The 26509-nt window shown below is 38.8% G+C and overlaps 1 protein-coding gene across 3 annotated transcripts in view; it reads left to right on the top strand.

The window, feature by feature from the left end:
• Window positions 1-26509, top strand: part of gish (casein kinase I gish) — a 645075-nt gene that overhangs the window by 434999 nt on the left and 183567 nt on the right. For all 3 annotated transcript variants that reach the window (XM_067137660.2, XM_068225467.1, XM_067137661.2), the window contains exon 8: window positions 2810-2958. In XM_067137660.2, coding sequence (XP_066993761.1) covers window positions 2810-2958 — 149 coding nt within the window. The remainder of the gene's footprint in view (window positions 1-2809; window positions 2959-26509) is intronic.

The following is a 26509-nucleotide window of genomic DNA, read 5'->3' as shown; positions in this document are numbered from 1 at the left end:
GTCTCTTCAGCAATTTCATCAGTTTGTTTACTTTCTCCTCCACATGTTGTACGTGTTGGTCCAGTTCAGCTTCTTGTCCATAATGATACCTAGGTACTTGTGCTTCCACTTTTTGGAAGTTTCTTATCACTGAATTGTAGACTGAAAGTAGGATTGTGATGTCTCAGGGAGAAAAACTGATATAGTGTTTTAGTACTATTGATTTCCATATTATTATTTTCATTCCAGTTTTTAAGTTTTATAACTGCCTGCCTATTCTGTGTTCAAGAAGCATTTGCTGATTTGACCGAGCTCGATAGCTGCAGTCGCTTAAGTGCGGCCAGTATCCAGTAATCGGGAGATCGTGGGTTCGAGCCCCACTGTCGGCAGCCCTGAAGATGGTTTTCCGTGGTTTCCCATTTTCACACCGGGCAAATGCCGGGGCTGTACCTTAATTAAGGCCACGGCCGCTTCCTTCCACTTCCTAGGCCTTTCCCATCCCATCGTCGCCATAAGACATATCTGTGTCGGTGCGACGTAAAGCAAAAAAAAAAAAAAACAAACAAACAAGTATTTGCTGATTTGGGCTGTTATGTGTTGTGGTCCTGATGATATCATCTACATGCTGGTATTCACATCACTTACTTCCTGTATTGTTGTTGGAAGATCATTGATGTACACATTGAATAATGTTGTGCTTGATACAGCTCCTTGTGGGAGGCCTAGTTTTTATTGCTTGCATCCTGAAGTTTTGTTGTTGTGACGAACATTGATCATTCTTTGGGAAAGGAATGTTGAAAACCACTTTAACATGCGTCCACTTACTTTGAATATGATAAGCTTCCTCAACAGCATGTTTCGCCATACATTATCATAGGCTCCTTAAAAATCAATGAAAACTGCAAGAACACGTTCCCTTTTGTTAAAGGCTTCCTTCACAGCTTGTGTAAATCTCATTATTTGATGGGAGGTGGACCTGTTTTATGCTTGTTCTTCTGATAGGAGAGATTTTGTTTCCAAGTACCAATTGTGTCTATTTGTAATCATCCTGTATAGAATTTTTACCAGAATGGAGGTAAGTGCTATAGGTCAATACGAGGGGACTTGGATTTTTGGGTTCCCTGGTTTTAGAATTGGAATGATAGTTGCTTTTGTCCAGTTACTTGGTAGGTTTTCATTTGATGTCCAAAATTTGTTGAATATGTGCAGCAGTATGTTAAGAGCAGATGGTCCAAGGTTTTTTATGAATTCTGGGAATATCTTCTGGGGTCATCGTTGTTTTCAGACTTGTGTGTTCGTTATTGCTAACATTAACTCTTTTATGGAAAAATTCATTTTTAAAGATGTCTTCTGCATTATTATACATGAATTTTTTTCACTGTTTGTTTGAGGATCTTGTCTTCTTTCTTTTTCGGTCGTGATAACGTATTTGGACTGTAATGTTCACAGAAGTGGTTTGCTATTTTGTGACAATCTATAATTTCCTTATCATTTATCATAATAGGATTCAAAGGAGTGACTACATGTTTGCAGTTTAGAGAATTGATAAGTTTATGGGCTTTATTGCTGTTTGTCCTATAGTCAACTGTTGTTAAAAATGTGTTCCAAGATATTCTTTTTGATGTTGTTATGGCTTGTTTTAATTTTGCTCTTGCTTGTCGCCATTTCCGTGGATCATTTTGATCCTGAGTAAGTTCAGCTGTTCTTGCTTTATCTCTGTCGTAATTAAGATTGTTCAGTTTTATTCATCTGACCAGAAAAGTTTTTGTTTGAGTACCTTGACTAGTGAATTTATTCAGGATGATGTTAGGAGGTGCATCAAGATCAATTTTCAACATTTTAATTTCCAGGTGGTTTCTGAAAGTTTCCCAGCCTGCCTTCTTGAAGTTCCACTGGATCTTCCGGTCTGCACATTGAGCAGGTTCACTGTATGATGTAACACTAAGGAGGGACATTCTATGTCCACTGCCTGGATTTTCAAGTACTGATCGATGACTGTGGTTTGCAAGATTTTTTGACACTAATATGAGGTCCGGATTAGTTGTGGAACCTGAATGGTGAATGAATGTTGCTGGATCTTTGTTATTGTGTAGTACTGTGGTTGTATAGAGCTGCACTCTACAAGGTATTTATTGCTTTCCCAGCTGTATTTGTGTAGTTGCACCTCCAGACTTGAGAAGCTGTATTGATGTCCCCTATAAAAATAGTAGCTGTTTTGATTTCTAAAAGGTGGAGATTCAGATTTTTGTTGTTTGGAGGGCTGTAAACACTAAAGATTTTTGTTGTTGTTGTTGTTGGTCCATATGACAAGTTCGATCATTTCAGATGTATCTTTTGAGTTCATTTCTTTTACAATTCTGAATTTTGACATGATATTGTTCTTCACTGCTACAAATATTCCACTAGCTACTTGTTTTGTTTTGAAGAGAGTATAGATGGTATACCCTTGAATCTTTATATATTGTATGTTTTCTGGTATAATGTCTATCATGATTATCTTTACTTCAATAGTTTCTTTGTTGAACGACCACCTGCATTCCATTGCAGTATTCTTATTTTTGTTGTTTTGCTCTTAAAAGAGCAGTTTTATCTGTTTGCATTTGTTAGCTCATGTTTCATTATTTTGGAACGTTTTTGCCAAAATTGTTACACGTTTAGCACCACCCAAGGGACACGTACGGCTTAAGGTATGCTGCGGACGTGAGTAACGTCATCCCCCAAATATTTAAACTGGTCTAAAGAAGCAACATATTTATAAAATTCTGTTTTTTAATTGCTCAACCATAAATTTTCATACTGTGAAATTTGAAGTTGTTCTGTTACTTTGCAGAAGAGATGGCAACCTACCTCCGTTATGTGAGAAGATTAGACTTCTTTGAGACTCCCGATTATGAGTACCTAAGAAAATTGTTCCAAGATCTCTTTGAAAGAAAAGGCTATGTAGATGATGGAGAATTCGACTGGACCGGGAAAACTATGGTAAATAAAAAATAGTGCTAAATATCTTGTTTTTATTCAGCTTTTATTAATAAGAAAGTAACCTCTGATCTGGCAAATCCTTGGAAACAAGATCAGGAAATGTTTGGATCATACAAAAGTTGAAGAACGTTGTATAGTTGAAGGAAATAATTTTTGATTTATCAAAGTGATGAATATATCATTGAGAAGTATGTGGTTGATTCCTCTGTTGTTCACGAAGTGTTTTTCTCATATTTTAAACATGTTTTGCATGTTTTGTTTCTTTTGCATGCTGCTTTTCTTTGTTAGCCTCCTAATTTTCAAGCTCTTCGTCAATTGCGGAATGCACCACCTTCTCATATTGGGAAAACAAAATCTGATAAGGTTGGTATTTTCATTGTGCCCTCACTGTAGCCTTGGTTATTGGCATAACCTGCTTGGTCCCTGGGTATCCTTTCATTGCATGGCTTTTTTACGAAATGATTTTGAATTCATATAATGTGCATACTACTGGAAGAGTGACAAGAAAATAAAAATAAGTACTTCCCATATACAGGAGTAGTTGTTGTTATTCACTGAATAAATTAAGTGTATTGAGAACTAGCAGTTCCTCTGAAATACTCGTAATCTTGAATTAAAACAGTGCTTTTTAATTTAATATAGGCGAACTAATGTGCTAGGAAATAACATTGTTATGGTACAAATGAAACTAATCAAAATGTTGGCATAAAATATTGAAGAAGCCAAAGACAGCGTTATTTTGTATTTACAGCAGGCTTTGACTTATGAATGAGAGGAGTAAGGGTAAAAGGATGATCAGAAAGAAACCGGAAAATGTGGTATTAATTCTTTCAGATCATGGGAATTGTGAGATCTTAATTTCAATTTACAGAAGGAGATTTTTAAATTTTTTGGTGAAAATATTGATATTTATTGTGAATGTAATTTCTGTCATAAAAGTTACAGTTATAGAGAGTCTGTCATTATTTCTCGCAGAATTCTTTGAGATACTCTGTGTATTGTCTTGCATTCACTGAAATTGACAGTATTATGAATCGTTAACTTGGACAGGAACTTTGCAAATGAAAATCCACAGCCTGTTTCCAGTCATTTGACCAGGTCAGGAATGGAATGAATGAAGCCCCCATCTAGTGGCGAGGATAGGAAATGTGCCGGCTGCCGAAGCCTGTTGCGCTCCTCTGGAGACTTTGCAAATAAATGTATAAATGAAAATGATAGAGTATTTATTGCCTTACTTTAGCTCTCCCGGGATAGTATTTTGTGAGATGGGGAGTGCAAATGCTACAACTTCCGTGATTGAGTTACGAACATGTTCACTCATTTAGAACAATTAATATTTCACAAATTAGGTATTTTGCATGATATTTATTGAAGAGAAGGAAGTGTATGTATCTCTGAATTTCAGTTCCTCACTGATCAGTGGCGGCTCGTTTGGGAGGCGCTAAAGCGCGCGCCCCCCCATGGGGTTTCATTAAATTCGAGAATTTTAATCTTAAATGTTAACAAAAATATTTTACTCAAAGATTATTATCAAGGGCGCGAGTTGTACTGCACTGCGGCCCGATGCGCTGCTGGCCCTGCGCAGGAGGGCGCTCTCTCCTAGCGGACCAAATGCTCAGAGTCTCGCTTGACTGGCCTTGAGGGAGCCAATCAGAGGCACAGTAGAGATGTGCTGTTCTAATGGAGATTCCGGCGCGTTTCTGCCGCGGCCTATCCTTGCAGCCAATCTACCCGGAAACATTGGTGATTTGATTTCTATTTAACAGGGGTCAGTTTGTGCCATTTCTCTCCTAAAACTAGGAACTATTTTACTGAGGCACTTACCTGAGTTATATGTGCCGGTATGTATTTAAAATAGTCTTGTAATTTTTAGGATTATTAACTAACGAAACAAATAACGACTGTAACTACTGTCTCCTCGCACTTGACTCATGTTGGCCATACTCCCTGGAGAGTGCAATGTTTAGCTTTGTGTTGATGATAGATCTTGTGAGGTGACCGTGACAAGGTGAAATTAGGAGAATGGTTGTGATTTATATGTAGGCGTAGTGTTATTTTTGCACTTCGTACAGTATGATTACCGTCGAGCATATTAAAGAACTAACGTTTTCCTCTCTTTCTATCAAGAAGAAAGTCGAACTGAAGGAGTGTGGTAGGCCTACACCAGACTTCTCCTTGAAAAAATCGGAGACCAAGAAAAATGAAAATAGGGCTTTCCAAAGACAAATTAATTCTCCTGACGTATGTAACAAGAACCCGTGGATATGTGGAAGTGATATCTCAGAAACCTTTTACTGCTTTTTTTGCCTTATATTCTCCCATTCTAGGAAAGGAGATAAATGGATCACCACAGGGGTAAGTGATATCAAGCATATTAATGAAAAAATTAAAAAGCATGAAAGATCCCAAGAATATATCACTAGTACCATGGACTTTGAAATGCTTAGTAAAGTCAATGTCGTGTCTTGTTTAAGTGATCATTACAGTGAAACTATTCGTAAACATAATTCAATTGCCTACAAGAACAGGCAAATATTAAAGAGACTCCTCACTTACGTATGTTTTTGTGCAGAATTTAAATTGCCGCTCCGAAGCCACAATGAAGAAGATAATTCTTTAAATCCAGGTGTATTTAAGGGATTAGTTAACTTTGCGACTGATCTGGATAGCGTAATCAAGCAATATTTAGAAACAGCTGGTGTATTTAAAGGAACATCAAAGATGATTCAAAATGACATTTTAAGTTGCATGCTGGCAGTGTGTAGGGAGGAAATATCTCAGCAGATTAAAGAGGCTGAATTTCTTAGTATACAGTGTGATGAAACAACAGACATCTCGAACCATTGTCAGTGGTCATTGTTTTAAGATACCTTCACGACGGCTCGGTACATGAAAGATTCTGGGGATTCTTTTATCCATCTGACAAATCGGGTAGTTGAATAACAGAAACCTTATTGGAACAGATTAATCCCCTGGTAGGCCATTCTCGCGATAAGTTGTTTGCACAGAGCTATGATGGAGCCCATGTTTTTCGCGGCTCTCTTGGTGGAGTTCAGGCTAAGATTCGTGAACACTATCCGTAGGCATATTACGTACATTGAAATACCCATAAGCTTAATCTTATCATGGAACAATCAACAAATCATATTCCTAAAGTGAGGATTTTCTTTTCAAATTTATCAGCGATACCTGCATTCTTTTCAAATTCATCTCGGAGATCACATTTCCTCGAAAACATCTTTAAGAAGAAAATACCGAAAGTTGTACCCACGCGCTGGAATTATAACATAAGAACTGTGAACGTGGTGTACGAAAACAGAGAAAATGTAATAGATTGCCTTGAAGAAATTGAAGAGAAATGTACAAATAAGATCACATTAAATGAAGCAAGTGGCTTAAGACGCATTCTTTGTGATCCTGAATTTGTTTTCTGGCTATGTGTGTTCCATAGTCTATTTCCTCATGTTGATCTTCTATATAATCAAATTCAGTCCCAAAACAAAGATTGTAACTCATCATCATCATCATTTCCCTTTATCCAGCTGTAGCCGGGTAGGAGCAAATATGGTTCCTCTCCACTTTCTTCGGTCTTTCCACCACTCCTCCTCCAACACTGTGTCCCAGACCAGGTTTCTTGCTATAATGCTGCGTTGGATGGTATCCTTCCATCTCAATCGTGGTCGTCCACGGCCTTTCCTTCTTTGGATTTGCATTTCCATCACCTTTTTTGGCATTCTTTCGTCGCTCATTCGTTTTATGTGCCCAAACCATCTTAGTCGGCTCTTCTCTATTCTATCATTCATTTTTTCCATTCCAATTTCTTCCCGGATTTTCTCATTCCTTATTTTGTCTCTTCTACTCTTCTGTATCATACTCCTCAAGAACTTCATTTCGACTGCCTGTATTCGACTCTCATCCTTCTTTGTCATTGTCCAAGTTTCTGCTCCGTAAGTTGTTATGGGTACGTAATACATCTTGTATATAGTATCCTTTGCTTCCGTTGGCACATCTTTGTCCCATAACATGTTACTTACACTATGATAGAAACAACTTCCAGCTTGAATCCTTTTACTAATCTCAGCATCCAGTCGAGCATTCTCCATTAATTCACTCCCCAGGTATTTAAACGTTTCCACTACTTCCAGGGGCTTGTCTGCAAGTCTAATCTGACCTTTCCCTTCTTTCTCCCCTCTAGTCATAACAAGAGTTTTACTCTTTTCTACACTTATTTTCAATCCACATTCTTCGATCTTCCCATTCACCACATTCAACTGTTCTTGAACCTTCCTGTCGTCTTCTCCCCAAATCACAATATCATCTGCAAATAACATCATGTTCATTTCTCTTCCTCCATATGCTGCTTTTGCTGTTCTCATGATGTCATCCATTACTATTGTAAACAGGACTGGTGATAGAACACTTCCCTGTCTCAGCCCACTAGTTATTTTGAACCAACTTGTCCTGTCAACTTGTGTTCGCACGCAACTACAACATTCCTTATACAATGCCATGATCATTTTTATTAATCCCTGTCCAATTCCTTTTTGCACCAGACTGTCCCAAACTGGGGACACTGTCATATGCCTGTCATATGCCTTTTCAATGTCAATGAATGTCATCACCATATCATTCCCGTACTCCCAATGCTTTTCCATTAGTTGTCTCATAATGAAAATGGGCTCTATTGTTGACCTTCCACTTCTGAAACCAAACTGATTTTCCTGTATCTGATTCTCAACCCTCATCCTTATTCTACTTTCCAGTATCCTTTCCATTATCTTAGCAACATGGGATATTAGAGTAATTTCCCTGTAGTTCTTCAAAACTTTCTTATCACCTTTCTTGAAAATTGGGATGATTATTCCTTTTTGCCTATCCTCAGGGACCTCCTTATTCTCCCAGACATTCCTGAGAACCCGATATGTCCACTGCAGGCCTACAGCTCCAGCTGCCTTTATCATCTCCACTGAAATTTCATCTATTCCAGCAGTTTCTCCATTCTTCATCTTTCTTACTGCCATTTCAATTTCATTCATTGTAATTTCTTTATCCATTTCTTCATCAACTAATTGCCTTTCCTGGTCGTCCATTGAATGACTGTCATCCGTTCTTATGATCAGCAGCTTCTGAAAATACTCTCTCCATCTATTTCTTATTTCTTCTGGCTTTGTTAAAATTACGCCACCTGCATCCTTCACAAATCTGGTGTTTACTTGATCTCTCTTTTTGTTTCTTTAAGATACCATACAGTAATTTGTTGCTGCCCTGCATATCATCTCTCAATTTCTGTGTGAATAAGGCCCAGCTTTTCCTCTTTTCTTCCTCCACTACTTTCTTGGCCAAATTCTTTGCCTCCACATATTTTCTTCTACTTTCTTCAGTCTTAGATGTTTTCCATGCTTTCCATGCCATTTTCTTTTCCTTCACTTTAATCTTTACCCTATCATTCCAGCAGTGTGTTTCTTTGTCTTTCACATTTCCTGATGTTCTACCACACACCTTTTCTGCACATCCAACCAGTGCTTCCGTAAATCTTTTCCATTCCTCTTCAACATTCCCCACCTCTGTCCTGGGTACCAAGGGTATTATTTCCCTTTGAAATTTTCTTGTATGCTTTTCTCCTTCAACTTCCATACTTTAATTCTTTTCTCTCTTCTTAATTGGGGTTTTTCAATCTTTCCAACTTTCAATTTTCCTATCACAACTCTATGATCCCCACCAAAGGCTTCTTCAGGCATGGCTGTTACATCTACAAGGTTCTTCCGGTGTTCTTTCTCTATGATTATATAATCAATCATGGTCTTTCTTCGTATGTCTCCCCAACCATACCTTGTAATCTTCTGACTGTTCTTCTTCCTAAACCAGGTGTTTCCAACACCATTAGATTCCTCATGCAAAAATCCACCAACAACTTGCCTTCTTGATTTACATTTCCATATCCAAGGGATCTACAACATCTTCCTTTCCTTGTCTTTCCATTCCAACTTGTGCATTTAGATCTCCCATCAATAGTACTTCCTTATCTTCTATCTGTCTCTCCACTTCCTCTAAGAAGTCCTCTAGATGTTCATCTATGCAACCAGTTTGTGGGGCATACAACTGAAATAGATCTTTCACGCCATTTTCAAACTGGAGTCTCATCATCATCATCATCATCCTATCGCTGATGTACTTCGTATATTCCACATATTCTTGGATTTCTCTTCTAAGTATGATGGCCACTCCATTTTTTGCTTCAGGTCCTCCGCTGTAATACAGCCTGTATCCTTCTCTCAGAGGGATCTCCCCTGTACCCCTCTTCTAGGTCTTGCACAGTCCACGTATGGCTATATCTTTCTCTATCATGAAGTCAACCAGTTCTTCTGTCTTTCCCGTCAGTGTCAGTACATTTACTGTTGCAATTTTGATGTAGTTTAGTGCTAGTTGCCCATTTTTCACAGTTCCCCCAGCACCTGAAGAGCTCCGCGTCGCTTTTAGCAGGGAACGCCCTAACCTTTTCCGAGGCACCATATCTGCTTTGTCCATATAGGCTATTGTTACGATGGGCTCGCCACACCCAAAGGCATTTTATACCTACTGCCAGGTTCAAAATTAGGCCGCCCCTAACATGGAGACAGACTCCTTTCGTAGCCGCTCCTCTGGAGTACAGACGGTACGGGTATGCCCCTTCCGCCATCTCCGCCGTACCGAAGTCCACCTTCTCTGCCGTAGATGCCGTTGCGGTCTTCACTCGTAATCCTGAGCTGGGACCCATACCAGATGTTGCACACCGGGTCAGTGTGCTCTGGGACTCACATAGGCAGGGGCGCCACTCCCTGGATAGGGCTGCCTCCGAAGAGGGTCCCTACCTGCTACCTGTAAAGATTGTAACTAAATTAAAAAAAAGAAAAGATTGTAACTAAATTAATAAAAATAGTCAATCGAAATGTCCGTAGTATGGGCGCCAGAGTCCACCAGAATTGATCCCTCGAATTTTGATAGAGCATGATAAACTTTATATCCCAGGGCGTGTTGATAATGCTGCGTACTGGTACATCTGCTGCAGGCCTTACCTAACCTCCTGAAAACGACTAAATAGGTAGGAACTGCACCTTGGTTCATTAATAACTCCCACCGATTCGAAAATAGCTAACGATATTCTTAACAAAATCCGTGCATCTCATCAACACAAAATTATACACATAATACACACATAAAATATTGCTGGAAGACTCCATATTTACAACAACAACAACAACAACAACAACAACAACAACAACAACAATGAAAACAGTGGGAAAACTAAAGCGAGAACAACTACCATTTGTAGATAGTCCGATGAACAATGTACATACATGTAGATAAATACCCTTCACTGTCTCTGTATCAATACTACTTGCCGATTCTCATAATAGGCAGTTATCACATCACACAGATACTGTACCTTGTAATACTGTGTTCACATATTTTAACACTTGTTGTAAAGATATATACATTTGAGCAACACACACCTGTCAATCCTCAACGTAAATTATGGAAAGTCTGAGATAGCTTTCACCAACATATACTGCCAGACCTCCACAAGTACTACAACACTTAATGCGTACGGCCTCCACAATTTGTTGATCAGCACTTTTCACGAACATAACAAGACTACGTTCCACGAACGTTTTTAGTCTCGTCCATTGTGTTGAAACCGTGTCACTACCGTACCGTATATCAGCACTACTTCCTTCTCGTGCAGTGTGTCGGTTGTGCTTCTTGTCCGTACAGAGTGTCAGTTTTGGTTCCCGCCGTTTGATCAACCTTTATAGGCATCAGCATTCCCCTTCCTCTCACATAATACGTCTGGATTGGTCCTTGCCAGCCAATCATGAGTGATCCACCGTTCAAGGTTGCCCTCAACTTCTTCATGCTCCCAAGACATAAACAAACGCTGGGGTATATCACATGACTCATAGAACTTTCCTAGTACAATAACATCAACAACCACATCTCATCAGACACTGGGATGTCCGCATGAGTCATACGAATTACGAGAGTCCAAGATAGCAATGTTTTCCCAGTACAAAACAAATTACTCATACCTACATATGTGGATATCTCCCAGCTTACAAAGATTAATGACAAAATATACAAATGAAATACTGATGATAATAATAATAATAATAATTATTATTATTATAATTATAATAAAAAATCGAATACTGACAATGATATCTATAACTTCTACATACAGTGCGAGGGTGTGATATATGTACTATCACAAGATAGTATTCAAATAAGAAATGACATTGATTCTTTCGAAAAACATGTAATGAGAGAAAGAGCACAAGTTGATGAAATTCACAGGGAAATTGAACAAAACTTTCCAGAACCGGATCAGAAGAGGAAAAAGGATGATATTTCTCCACATAGTAGACGAATAGTGTCAGCCAAAGAAATATGCGACGTGGTTTCAATGCAAGTAAGAGAGAGATTTTCGTTTACTGGCAATTTGGGAGTTTCTGTTTCATTGAATGATGTTCACTTTGAGGCATATTTTATCAAGTTCCCACAGGAATCTTTTAACCATGTCTGTTCATTTTATCCCATGCTTGAAAGAGAAAAACTCAAAACAGAACTTCAAGTTATGTACCGAAGAGAAGATTTCCGGAGTATTAGGGGAGCAATTAATTTGTTTAAATTTTTGAGGGAAAATAGATTGTCAATTGTTTTAAGTGAAGTTCATAAACTTCTCAAAATTATCATTACCTGCCCCGTGACAACGGCTGAATCAGAAAGATGTTTGTCCACTTTGAAATGCATCAAATCGTTTCTTAGGAACACAGTGAAAAACGAGAGGTTGAACGCTTTGGCAATGATGTCTATAAGCAAAGATATGATATAATCAACTCCAGACTTTGACAAGAAAGTGTTGGACAAATTTGTGAAATTGAAAGAGTGGCAAATGGATTTTGCCTATGGAAATTAAGGTTGGTGAATTAGGTCTGTGTAAATAATTGAATTAAATAACAAACCATCTGTTCAAGTTAATTGTGTTAGGGAAAAGTGTCGTGATTTTATTGTGAAATTGTGAAATAGAAATAACCTCTTCGCGAGACGTTGGAAATTTCTCAGCAAATATCTTCATACTGAGCGCCAGGAATCGGAACAAGAGACATGCAGAAGACAGGCATCCTGTGCAGGACTTTACTTGCGCCAGGGTGGTCAGTTCTTCTATGCTCTTCCGCCCACAGCATTAGGGGATTTTCTTTTTCTTATGTCGAGGATGGAGTAGCACGAACCAAATGCTATCAATGCTTCATATTTCTCTGGCTGAGTTGGGCATCAAACCAGGGACCTCCTGTAGAGCAACCAAAAACGGTAACCACTAGACCAGAACGTGATCAGAGGATGAATGTATGTACTATCTTGTACTAAATTGCATTAATAATAATAATAATAAAAATAATTGCATATGCATTGCGCCGTATAGTGTTCGAAGTGTGTATCTTCATAAAATGGTTTGAAGAACTTCAGCTATTTGTGGAATTATGAAGCTAAGGCCCACTGCTGATATCCATGAGCCGCCACTGTCATTGATACAATCATAACTTTCAAAATTAACACAGTGACATTATCGTCGATGTGTACAAGTTTTAATCAAACGATTTCACCTTCAGTTGTACAGGAACTCATTAATGTACATTCATATACATCTCCACATTAAGACTTTGATGTTTATTTTTATAAAACTTCTGATAATTTGTTTCTTATGCAGCAGAGTCATGGTATTCAAGGATCCATATAATTTGAATCTTATGAAAATGTATCTTACACAAAATACAGTAAACCCTGTTTTCTTGCTTGCATGTTTTTTGTTTACAGTGTACATCTATGTAAAGAACATTATCTCCAAACCCCTACGACAGGTTGACAGGTCCTTTAGGCTGATATTTGAGGAGTCCACATGCTGTTACTTTGTCCGTACCTTTACTAATTGAGGTTGTGTGTGTCTCAGATTTTCAAAAAAATAACCCCTACCAAGTGACAAGTGATAGGCTGACAGTGTTTGCAAATAGTAATGCATGCACTTGTACTTTATTTCTTTAACCGATGTTCAAATGTTGAAATGATGAGTGAGCCTGCTGAAGACTATGAAGAGACTGTACAGTGATAATGATTTGACATTGCTAGATGTTACATTGAACAACAGAGGATACGCCGACCAACACTGTTTCTAGAAGATGGCTCGACATTGCTCCTTAAAAACACTAAGCACTATTTTAAAATGAAAGACTGGACAGTTTTTCAAAATTTAATTCAGGTTTCTTTTAAATTTGGTAGTGTTAGCCCATATGCAACACAAGTACTGTATATACTGTATCATTTAACCTTTCCTGTGCTCATGAAACAATTCATGCAATACTCCTTGATTTTTTTCCTTATTTCCTTGTAATCATAGCCTTTTGTCGTTCGTAGTAACAGCCCCAATTTGCACAATTACCAAGGCTCTGTTGTATAACTTATTGTGTATATTTGAGGATAGACAGTCATTTTTCTGTCATTATGGTCATTAGATTGCTCATTAGTCAAAGGTATTATTTTATTTTCTCTGAAGAGGTGGTCCACTATTTAATGCAACTGAATTTTTCTTCCAAAGAATTTAATTTAAAGCATCTTTTTTCTGTGGTTAATTGTTTTCCTTGGAATAAGAGTGATGCAATTAAATTTGCGTAAAATATATTCGTAGCAGAAGTTGCAGATTTCTTCTGCTTTTTATACGCAGTTAGCTTCATTACAAATGTGAAAAATTCTAGAGACAATGTAACTCAAGTTATTGAATTAAGGAAGTGAAAATTACTGTATTTGTGGGTGTGTCACTTTCTTTACTTTAATTGAAATAAATGAGAAAATAACACACCTATTCATATCTCATTAGTAGAAATACATTTTCAATTTACAACTCAAATATCGGGTAAAAGTAAAATGGTACAGCACACGTTTATGTCCTACTTGTGAAATGTACTTCCTTGCCTCAGAAGAATGTCATAATTGGTCATGTTATTCATTCCTGGTTGTCATGACCCCATTCTATTGTCATGTTTTTCTAATACAAGTACACCACTCTTTCTAGTGTTAAGCTTTCCTCAGGATTAGTTCTTACTTCATACTTATGATTTTCTTGCATTTGGTCAGTCCATTTATGCATTCTTTTTCCTCTTGATCTTCGTTAACTTTTCATCTTGGGAAAGTGGCTTTTCAGGGTTCACTCCATCTCTCCTGGTTGTGACCAATTGATTTGCACAGATGGCAAAAGTTCATTGTTGTCCAGGTATTACAGTTTGCGAGGCATGTATTCGGTTTTCAATTCATGATAAACTTAGGATCCTCCGCTTTATCTCCCCACTATTCTGACATGCATAAGGAAACTCCGGTTAGCTCTTCTCCCAGGGTAGAGTTGTATGTTGTATTTTTTAACTTGAGTTCCAAAAGATGCAGTGACGCAATTGAAATATTCCTCCAACTTCTCATAATCGTATATGAATGTCTACAGATAACGCATCGCTTCAAAATTCGATGTAAAAGATTAAGCTGTTCCTTAATTCTAAATTCTATCATTGCTTGCAGCTCCAAATAGTACATCAACATGTCTTAAATGATATCATTTATTGATAAAAAAATATGAATTAATAAAATTTAATAAATGTGAAATATTGGTTAAATCATGAAATTGCTTTGGTATTTTGAGTTTGAGGTATTAAATATTCATATACCAATGGTCATATTCATCATTCGTTATGAACAATATTTTATAGAAATGAACTATATATTGCATCTCATCAATAAAAGTAAAATGTGAATTACTTGCAGATAATCGTAGGAAAATAAGTAAAAATCAAACAATTCCTCTTTAAGTTGCATGTTCTTAAGTATTTGATCTATATCCTTTCATAATTTCTTAAGTTCGCGAGTTATTCAAGGTAGTTAGTTTTTCCTCATCATCTTCGTCTTTCCATAAAATTGTACTTAACAGAAGCAAGGTAGGTTTCATATATTTTTGTAGCAAACAATGGCTCCTATTCATTTCAGTTACTAAATTAACTACTGCATAACATCAACTAAATCTTCAAATCAAGACAAATATGTATCAAAAATAACCACAAAAATTCATAACTGCAATTGAAATTCAATTTACAATCCTCTACGATTTAACTCGACATTAGGGAATACCGTTGTCAAGGATTGCAGATGACTATTATCCAATATAAATAACTGGAAAATTTATGAATGTTTAATCGTAACTATCCAACATCTATCATAACACATAATTTAGAATACAATACTGTATTGTAGTATTGTCAGGTTGAAAATATGGAATTAAGTGACTAATTTACCCTAACAGGATTCATTTCGATGATTTATTCCTGCGATATCACCATATAAGTTTCACACCAAGCTATCTTTAATATCTAATATGGAATCTCCATCAATAACATGCAACTATTGTTCCCAAAAAATACATTTGATCTGAGTTTACGCCAATGCTCTTCAAAACCTCCCCAAAATATTTCATAATCTTTTACGAAATCATCGTGGCAACATATTCATTCCATTTCATTATTATTTTCTTATATCGTTAGTTCATAACTCTTCTCTTTCCATTTCATTTCATATCTTTTCGAAGTATATCACATATTCATCTCAAAGATCTCATATCAACGTATAAGTAACTCCTTTCTTATTTAAATGCATCTTTGGATCATGAACTTCACTTACAACATTAACATGTCTTCATGTTGTTTTGATATCCATATCTATCCTCCTATCAATTATGTGTGATGACATAACCGTTATACAAACATATCCTACATTTCTTTTAAAATATTACTGTATTCTATTCCTAATCATTGCCCTCATATCGTGGCAAATTCTGATATGATCATATAACATTATTGAAATAACACTGATATCTACTTAAGTCACTTTCTCTATCGTTTGGATTGTCTAGTTTCTTCTCAAGAGTACTTAACTCCATCACAACATTAGTATATTATCAAGTCACTCACGATAATTTAAACGTACATTGGTTTATTTTAAAGATTCAATCGACCTATTCCCTATTCAACAAAATGCAACTCTACTACATTGCATGATACCTAGCTATTATGTTCACCAGGCTCCATAGAGTCGTTAACAGGAACATCGTTCTCTCCTTCAGTCTTCTCGGTTGCCATGGCCCTGAACAGTCATCCTTCTCCTTCTTAGAAAATCATCTTGAGCTTTACTTGTGCATTTAAACAGAAGCAGGTACATACACTTTGTGACCAAAAATATCCGGACACCCCCAAAAACATACGTTTTTCATCTTAGGTGCATTGTGCTGCCACGTACTGCCAGGTACGCCATATCAGTGACCTCAGTAGTCATTCGACATCGTGAGAGAGCAGAATGGGGCGCTCCACAGAACTCACGGACTTCGAACGTGGTCAGGTGATTGGGTGTCACATGTGTCAGAAGTCTGTATGTAAGATTTCCACACTCCTAAACATCCCTAGGTCCACTTTTTCTGATGTGATAGTGAAATGGAAACGTGAAAGGACATGTACAGCACAACAGTGTACAGGCCGACCTCGTCTGTTGACTGACAGAGACCGCCGACAGTTGAAGAGGTTTGTCAAGTGTAATAGGCAGGCATCTATCCAGACCATCACACAGGAATTCCGAACTGGATCAGGATCCACTCCAAGTACTATGACCGTTCGGCGGGAGGTGAGAAAACTTGGATTTCATTGTCGACATCACGCAGGTCAATGCCAAACGACACCTCGCTTGGTGTAAGGAGCGCAAACATTGGACGATTGAACAGTGGAAAAAAAAGTGGAGTGATGAATCACGTTACACAATGTGGCGATCCGATGGCATGGTGAATGCTCGGTGAACGTCGTCTGCCAGTGTGTGTAGTGCCAACAGTAAAATGTTATGGTGTGGTCGTGCATTTCATGGAGGGGGCTTGCACCCCTTGTAGTTTTGCGTTGCACTATCACAGCACAGGCCTACATTGATGTTTTAAGCACCTTCTTGCTTCCCACTGTTGAAGAGCACTTTGGGGATGGCGATTGCATCTTTCAACACGATTGAGCACCTGTTCATAATGCACGGCCTGTGGTGGAGTGGTTACATGACAACATCCCTGTAATGGACTGGCCTGCACAGAGTCCCGACCTGAATCCTATAGAACACCTTTGGGATGCTTTGGAATGCCGACTTCGTGCCAGGCCTCACCGATCAACATCGCTATCTCTCCTCAGTGCAGCACTCCATGAAGAATGGGCTGCCATTCCCCAAGCAACCTTCCAGCACCTGATTGAATGTATGCCTGCGAAAGTGGAAGCTATCATCAAGGCTAAGGGTGGGCCAACACCATATTGAATTCCAGCATTACCGATGGAGGGCGCCACGAACTTGTACGTCATGTTTTGCCAGGTGTCCGGATACTATTGATCACATAGTGTATATGACATCATCTGGGACATTATGACAAATACTAAGCCTGCTAACATTAATATGTTGTCTGTAGTCAGGTTTAATATTGGCTTTTCTTTAAGTATGAGACAGATTCCCCAGATGTCTACTGTAATCTTATCTTCTTCTAATGGCTATTAATTGCTAGTTGGATTAATATTTGTAGCTGTTGCATTAAATTTGTTTCCTCATTTTCTAAGTCAGGGCTTGTTCAATGCCTTCTTCTCTATGTATGGCTTACTTAATCCTTCTTATTTCTTGCGTATTGGATGCAACTATATTATTTGTGTTGATATATAATATGTATTTTAAACGTATAAAGGCATGTAGTAACTTCTTTTCTTCTCTCCTTTGTGTCTTAATATTATATTGCGGATATATCTTCTTATAGGATTCACATCTTTTAACTAGCAGTATGCATTAATTTGTGTATTTTTCTTTGGTGTTAGGCGCAACAGTTTTGAACTTTTTCTTGTCATATGCACTGCCATCACGATCGTAACTGTTTCCCTATTTCTGCGATACCATTTTTTTTTTTTTTGACATTTCAAGAATTTGTGTTGTATTTAACCCCCTTATGGATAATCGTGCATAAATCTATCCTGCTGAAATGCTTCGAGAACAGTGGAATGGTACACTATGGCCTGTGCTGCTGATAAATGAACTTATATGAAATAATTCACAATCTCTGATAATTTGTACAATTCAAGATTCAGGATTTATATTATTCAGTGACCAAAGAATTAGAAAGTTTTGTGAAATGTTTTTAAACAACCGGGTGAGTTGGCCGTGCGGTTAGGGGCACGCGGCTGTGAGGTTGCATCCTGGAGATAGTGGGTTCGAACCCCACTGTCGGCAGCCCTGAAGATGCTTTTCCGTTATTTCCCATTTTCACACCAGAGAAATGCTGGGGCTTTTCCTTTTAAAATTCATATTACTTGCTTGGCTCACGGACTACATTGTATTGCTGAAGAATACTCATTCCAGCTGTTAATAGTTTAATATCAAGTATGAACCAAGTGTTTCTTAAAAGTCCATCTCGTGTCCAGTTCTACAAAGAGCGTACCAGAGGTACATCTGCCATGAGAACCTCTCCTTATTAGGTGGGGGGGGCATGGATATCTGCAATTTCCTTCTATCAAAATCATTTCAAACAAGTGAAACTACTGGTTGCATATCTTGAAAATAATCAGACCATATTAATTTCATTTCATGTACATTTTTTTGACAGTTTTTGAAAATACTTACATGTTAGGAGACTCCAGGTGCGTACCTCTACAAGTCGCTCAAACTTGTTCAGAAAAGAAACTTTTTTTTTTAAATTACTGCCACATGTGAAACTGGTAAAAAAGTTAAGAGGTTGGAGAAAGTGCTTGCTTTAAATTCAGGATCAGAAAAGATAGTCTATCAACTGGTATATATGTTGGGAAAATTCATTCTGCAGATAGTAAACAACTGGATCTGAAATAAATGAGCTCTTTCATAAGTGTATATTGATTATAGTGCGTATTTTCTAACTTTTTAGTCATATATGATATGCTTATTTTCAGGTTTATTAGTACATATAAATCCAGATCTTAGTCATTATACAGGATAATTTATATAAACTGGGTGGTTTTCAAAACTGTCCTGTATGTGCGATTGCTTTCTAAACCTGAAGAAACATTTATCAACCATACACAAGTTATTCTTTGTTAGGCATCAATTCTTTCCTCAATTTTGTTTGTTGCTGGATTGTTTATTTCACCACACATTTGTTCAAGATGCAGTACACACACAGATATCACGGGATAGTACGAGTCCCTGTGGTTAGTACACTTATGTGATGAACACCATAGGTTTGCGTTGCCTGTAAATGGCGCCGCAATGTGCAAAACACCATAGGTCTGCAAATTTGATTACCTGCGAGTAGTACTGTAATGTGTGGAATACCGAGAGTCTAAGCTACTTTTGATTAGTACCGCAACGTGACAAATACCATGGTTCTACTTTTCTAGCGATAAGTACCATTATGAGGGGCCAATGACTTGGATTTTGGACTCCTTTCGTCTACAGGTATTATCGATTCAGTATCGTGCTATAGAAGCAGTTGCTTGGTCAGTAATACTATTGTTTAACGCTAGTTTCTGTGCATGTGGGGCACTGTGGGTCAGTTCCACTGATCGTTATTCATATCCATCCATCCATCCATCCATCCATCCATCCATCCATCCATCCATCCATCCATCCATCCATCCATCCATCCATCCATCCATCCATCAATCCAGTTGGTTGGTTGGTTGGTTAGTTAGTTAGTTAGTTAGTTAGTTTTGAATTCTGGTCAGTAAAGGATTTTGGGCTTTTAATTTGTCATTTCATTTAGTCATATTTTGTACCATTAGGGGCCAATGACCTAGATGTTAGGCCCCTTTAAACAACAAGCAACAGGAATTTAGAATTTTTCATAAGCATCATCATCAAAAATTGTGAAATCCATCATAGCCATGTAAAGGGCGTTCAGGATCGAGTATGATGTGAACAATTCTCGTAGGAGAGACATGAAATTGGCTATAATGAGTAAGTTGGAAACAACTGGATCTTTGTTGAGCAAGCATCCCACATCTAGTTTGGCGGGCGTGGTAGATGTTCAGATTCACTTGTTTTGGTCTCCTAGAAAATTGTTAAGTCATTAGTCTCTGGAGGCAAGGTATTTGTATTCCATATGTCAAAGAGAAACCAAGGTAAAGAAACTACATCCATACAAGATGAGTGCTATTCATAAATTGCAGGAGCCAGATATGAGGGGGAGTCCATTTCTGCACATGGTTCTTGGATTTTACTCTATGTGTACTGGGAATTCTGAACATTGTGTGGTTCACAGATGAGGTCTGGATCCATGTGACTGTACGTGTATTGTATTTGGACCACACATAACCCACACAGTATTCATTGAAGACCCTGCACCCACAGAAGGTTGAAGTTCAGTGTGCAGTTTCAGCAAACCAAATACTGGGTGCATTCTTCTTCTCAGATAGGCGATGAAAACAGACCAGTACAAGGACATCTTACTGCAATTTGTTGAGCAACTAGATGACATTGAACTAACTCAGGGTTATTTTCAGCAGGACTTGCTACACATCAGCTGAGTCTCTCTCTCTCTGTTCAGCAGCTTCTTTGACGACTGAGTAATCAATTAAGAATTTGTAGCTGTCGCGAGGGCCATGCTGAATAAGCTATACGGAGAAAGGTACTCCCTGATCAACAAACCAAACGAAATAACCTACGTGGCTCATAACGGCACAAGTGTGATCGATCTAATCTTTTACAAAGGGAACATCTCCATAAAGAATCACAGCGGTCTTTGGATGGCATCCACTACACCACTTACCAAACATATACCCATCAGGATGATCATCACGCTCAAAGAACCCAAAGATAAAGTGCAGATCAAAACAACTGAAAGAACTTCCAGAAAGATAGACGTTAATTCCTTAAACAACACCACTCGAGCAATATATGAAGCTAATCAGCATCTAAAAGCCAACAACATAAACCGTACTTCGGTAACAATACAAGAAGCCTTAAAAACTGCAACCGCCCCAGTCATACAAAGGACAGCAAAACCATGGTTCGACACAGAATGCGAATTGCTGCGAAGCGAAGTTCTGCAAGCCCTACATCTGGCCAAACTACATAAAGAACTGTGCTAGAAATACACACGGTCAAACGTAAAGAGTACAAAGCCATGCTGAAAGCAAAAAAAAGCACCGTATGTAGAAAATAAAGCCCTTACGGTGACAGAAGAAATGCTTAAAGACCCTTTTGTAGCCACCAGGAGAAAGTCCAATAGAAAACCTGCAGAAATCCAAGTGGAAGTATGGGGAAAACACTCCTCGCAAGTCCTGAACCTAGCACTATCACAAACGGCGTACAACATTAACCTTCACACAGGTACCAGCCCAGTCTCACAGATTTCACACAGTATTCGTAGACTTAACAAGGCCTTCGACTTATTGACCAGATCAAAGTTTGTTCAGAAACTAGAACATATGTTGGCGGAGGACCACGGAATCACACGGGTGATAAATAACATTTTGGCCTACAACAAAGTGGAAGTATGTTATGGAATATCAACCTCAAAAGAAATAATCCAGACAAATGGAGTACTGCAAGGGGACCCACTGAGCCCCAACCTGTTTAACGTCGCGACAGCAGACGTCACAATGATTCTAGAGGAAACAACTTCAGTTTCTCTATCTGTACACAGACAACATGGTCCTGGGTTCCCCAAACAGGAAAGAGCTACAGAAAGTACTAAATCACCTTCACAATTGGGCTGTTGATAACGATCTCAACATAAACCAGGCAGACAGTGTACATGGCTTTCCAAAAAGGGGGAAAACTAGCAGCGGAAAACAAAATAACCCTTGGCGAAGAACAACTCGCGTTGGTCAGTACCTACAAATACCTCGGCATAACCCTGCAAACAACGTGCCACTTTTTCAGATACCACATAAACGAACGAGCAGCAGCTGCCATCAGAGGAATATATGATCTAAAGAACTCAACCAAACTCTCACTATGAACACCATTGACACTCATCTATGCCAAAATAACTCGCACTATCTCATATGGCTTAGAGCTGATATGGGAAAGGCTACCCACAACAGACCTCATCACGATACAAAAAGTAAAAGCACGATTCCTTAAGAGAGCACAGGGCATGGCAAGAACGTCACCGTCCAGACTAATCTTTGAATTAGCAAGGGAACCTTCCTGTATTGAAGACCTCCGATTCAAACTACACCTGCCATCTACCCTGCAAATGGAGAAGGTACTTGAGCAGAAGCATCTGAAGCAACAGGACATACCGCTGGATTTCTACGCAACGGAAGCAATGACAGACAGATGATGGACACAGGAAAATCAGGAACTAAGAAACATAGTCACAAGATTCGCCATACACGGCTTCGATTACAAAATTTCTGAAAACATAATAAGATCATGAACCACACTAAGAATGTATATGTTCTCTGTGCGAGAAGCCATGCGACAAATACCACATAACATTTTGTGGTAACGGGGAAAAGAGCATAGTTGACTTTAGCAAAGACTAAACTGCCTCGAGCATCTGTAAATCGCAGTATGTTGTGTGACAGTATTTCATGCTTACTTTGTAATCTTGTGACCTATTGTTGTAACCCATTATATGGCCATCTGGCTGCAATAAATTTGTATTATTAATAAGCATATCAGTCATGATCTGCTGCTAATGTGGACTAAATTTTCTACATGCTGACAACTGAAGGAGAAGTCTTTTGTGGAAGCCCATGTAATTGGTACCCTAAATAAGATTGGACATTTGTTATCATTATCACCAACCTCATTCAAACCTCCCAAACTTGGCTTTCCATCTGTAACTCTGCCAAGCACACTTTAAACTAAAAATTTCATGGCAAGGATTATAATTAGTTAATGCAACCTATCCAAATTATTGTGGCACTACACTTAATTTTACTGTTACAGTAATGACTAGGGCCTGGATTTATATGCTCTAGAAAGTTGGAAAATATGCACTATAACCACTGATCTCTATACATGGATCACTGATGGCAGGTCTCCGCTGCAGGAGAAAGTACGCCAAGTTGAACGCGCGGTTCGCCATGTTGGCGTACCCAACCTCGAGCTCTCCTTATGGGGAAGCAATGATAATATAGTCAATTTTAAGTCGCAATTAATGGCGCATTGGAATAATTAAAATATAGAGACATGTTCACTCAAAGCATAAGGACATTGGGATCACTGACACGTCATTCCGAGGTCAGTAAATCTCCAGGATAGCAATAAAAATGAGTGTATAATAACGGCCGGCAAATATTAACTTAGGTGCTGAATACATGCAGTTAGCGATCGGTAACACAATATGAGTGAAAACCAGTTTCTGGAAACATTGCTGTAAATTGTATACATGTATGCTACGAAATTATGCATTCTTAAAATGATGTACCTAAAAACGTAGCTCAATATACAGGCCTAGATTCGACATATCGTAATCGGTGCTTGATAATGAATTTCTGTTTCCTGTTTCCAAGAAATAACGCGCATATTATCAAATTAAAATATCATTGAAGCAAATGTACACATTTATAAAACCAGCAAATATTCAAAACTAGTCAGTATATCACATTACCTGCAGCTTAATGTACTATTACAGACCTCTTTAATTAAATTCAGCTAGCAAAGCGATATTGATAGTCATCATCAGAAATATGTAACACCAGTTAAAAGAGTCCCAAATACCACGAATAGTATAATGGAATAGCCCCAAACACCCACCACACTTTCCCTTCTTCCACCACTCCAGTGCCTGAAACCCATAATTATTACTGATGTAAATAAGGTCTAGAATTCCTCCAGGCTTCATTTTCTAAGATTGTTGTAAGGTCACGTCAATTATTTCATCGAAACCGTCAGTTTAATTATGAGAAATAAAAAAATATATATAAGTAAATCTTTACTTGTAGTTAATGTTCAGGAAAATTGAAAACAGTTGGCTGTACATCACTTCTAAGGTGTACAGTTTGTCCATTTCTATCAAAACAGTCTTCCTCTAAGTGATCCGAGCAGAGAACAGCTGTTTTAGAAGGCTCCCAATTCTCCCGCCTGATACTCCTATTCGATGATCTTAGATGTTCGGGTCTCGAGAAAGGAAACCTACAAAAATTAATTGCCATTTTGCTCCCGGAATATGCGAAATAAGATACAATAAACCTAAAACTCAAAACACTACCCTAGGAAGATTCTTATGTACAGTATAAAACTCCCCGAGCCGGGCTGAGTGGCTCAGACGGTTAAGGCGCTGGCCTTCTAACCCCAACTTGGCAGGTTCGATCCTGGCTCAGTCCGGTGGTATTTGAAGGTGCTCAAATACGACAGCCCCGTGTCGGTAGATTTACTGGCAAGTAAAAGAACTCCTGCGGGACTAAATTCCGGCACCTCGGCGTCTCCGAAGACCTTAAAAAAGTAGTTAGTGGGACGTAAAGCAAATAACATTATTATTAAAACTCCCCGATGAAATGATTTCTCCTTCTGCTGATCGGTTCTGTTTGTACATCCATAAGCTGAATACTGCGGTATGTTAATACCCGTCCACCTCTGTGGTGTAGTGGTTAGCGTGATTAGCTGCCACCCCCGGAGGCCCGGGTTCGATTCCCGGCTCTGCCACGAAATTTGAAAAGTGGTACGAGGGCTGGAACGGGGTCCACTCAGCCTCGGGAGGTCAACTGAGTAGAGGTGGGTTCGATTCCCACCTCAGCCATCCTGGAAGTGGTTTTCCGTGGTTTCCCACTTCTCCTCCAGGCGAATGCCGGGATGGTCCCTAACTTAAGGCCACGGCCGCTTCCTTCCGTCTTCCTTGCCTATCCCTTCCAATCTTCCTATCCCTCCACAAGGCCCCTGTTCAGCATAGCTGGTGAGGCCGCCTGGGCGAGGTACTGGTCATTCTCCCCAGTTGTATCCCCCGACCAAGAGTCTGAAGCTCCAGGACACTGCCCTTGAGGCGGTAGAGGTGGGATCCCTCGCTGAGTCCGAGGGAAAAGCCGAACCTGGAGGGTAAAGAGATGATGATGATGTTAATACCCCGTAGAATGTTTCTTCGGTGGGGGATGCAGTTGAAGAATACACCCACGGTATTCCCTGCCTGTCGTAAGAGGAGACTAAAAGGGCAACCAAGGGATGATTGCATCCGAACCATGAAACTACTTGTTGTTAGTACCATCATGTGGGGAACACCATGGGTTGCCTTTACTTGCGAGTAGCACCACTCTGTTAAGTACTCCATAGTTTTGTGATTCGTAGCAGTAGAGCAGGGTTCACTGTGGGTTTCCAGTACCTCTGATGAGTACCACTAAATGCGGAACACCACAGTCTTAGGTTGCCCGTGATTAGTACCATTAAGTGAGAAACACCACGGGTCTGGATGTTGCCTGTGTTTAGTAACACAATATGAGCGACACCGTTGCTCTTCATTGCCTATGATTAGTACCCACTACATGCTGAACACCATGGGAATACCGGCGGCCATGATTAGTACACCTAGGTGAGAAACACTGTGGGTTTGCGTTACCTATGAGATTCGCCATTATGTGAGAAACACCAGAGGTCTGTGTTACCTGTACGACGTACAATACTTGAAAGTAGTACCATAATGTTTGGAACACCGTGAGTTTATACTACCTTTGATTAGTACCGCAACCTGAGAAATACAATGGTTCTCCTTTACTAGCGATAAGTGCCATTATGAGGGACCGTTAACATGGATATTTAACTCCTTTAGACAACAAGCATCATCGATTCAGGATCGTACTTTGTGAACAGTCCTTTGGTCCGTAATATTATTTCTGGTCAGGAGAGGCATTGCGGGACGGATCCACTGATTGTTTTAAATTCATGTTCATTCCTTCATTCTTCATCACGTTCTGAATTCTGGTCAGTGGATAAATTTTGTACTTTTAAATTGTCATTGCATTTCGTATCATTTCATACCATTAAGGACCAATGACCTAGATGTTAGGTCCCTCTAAACAACAAGCATCATCATCTCCTTAAAGTATGTAACTAATGTTGACTTGGTATTACACCTTGCATTGATGTGTGATGATCTTCAGGAATTAGCTGAAGTTAGTTTTGAGTTGCTATCACATGACATTACAATTTATTCTACCCATATGCAACCAAATTAAAGTGCTTTTTGAAAGAAAGACAAAACATGGACGTTACTATACTGAAGCCTTGGATGCAATAACACAATCTTTCAAAGTGTGACTCTTAAAAGAAGGAGCAAGGAATAAAGGGAATCGCATTGATGGTGTGAAGTTCTATGAGTGTGCAATTATCTCAGTCTAGATGATGTACCCGTGCTTTGCTACGGAATTCTACATTGTATACAGAATTGTAGGTTAGGTAGAGTACACATTGTGAGCAAGACTGTATTAAATTGCATAGCTCTTAACGATACCCTGTAAACACGATGGAGAAACCACCAAACTTCTTTTCTCATATGAAGACTGCGTTAGGGAATTTTCAT

The sequence above is a fragment of the Anabrus simplex genome, chromosome 1 (assembly GCF_040414725.1).
Source record: "Anabrus simplex isolate iqAnaSimp1 chromosome 1, ASM4041472v1, whole genome shotgun sequence".
Taxonomy (NCBI): domain Eukaryota; kingdom Metazoa; phylum Arthropoda; class Insecta; order Orthoptera; family Tettigoniidae; genus Anabrus; species Anabrus simplex.
The sequence above is the reverse complement of the archived record's forward strand: the minus strand, read 5'-3'. Positions and strand labels throughout refer to the sequence as shown.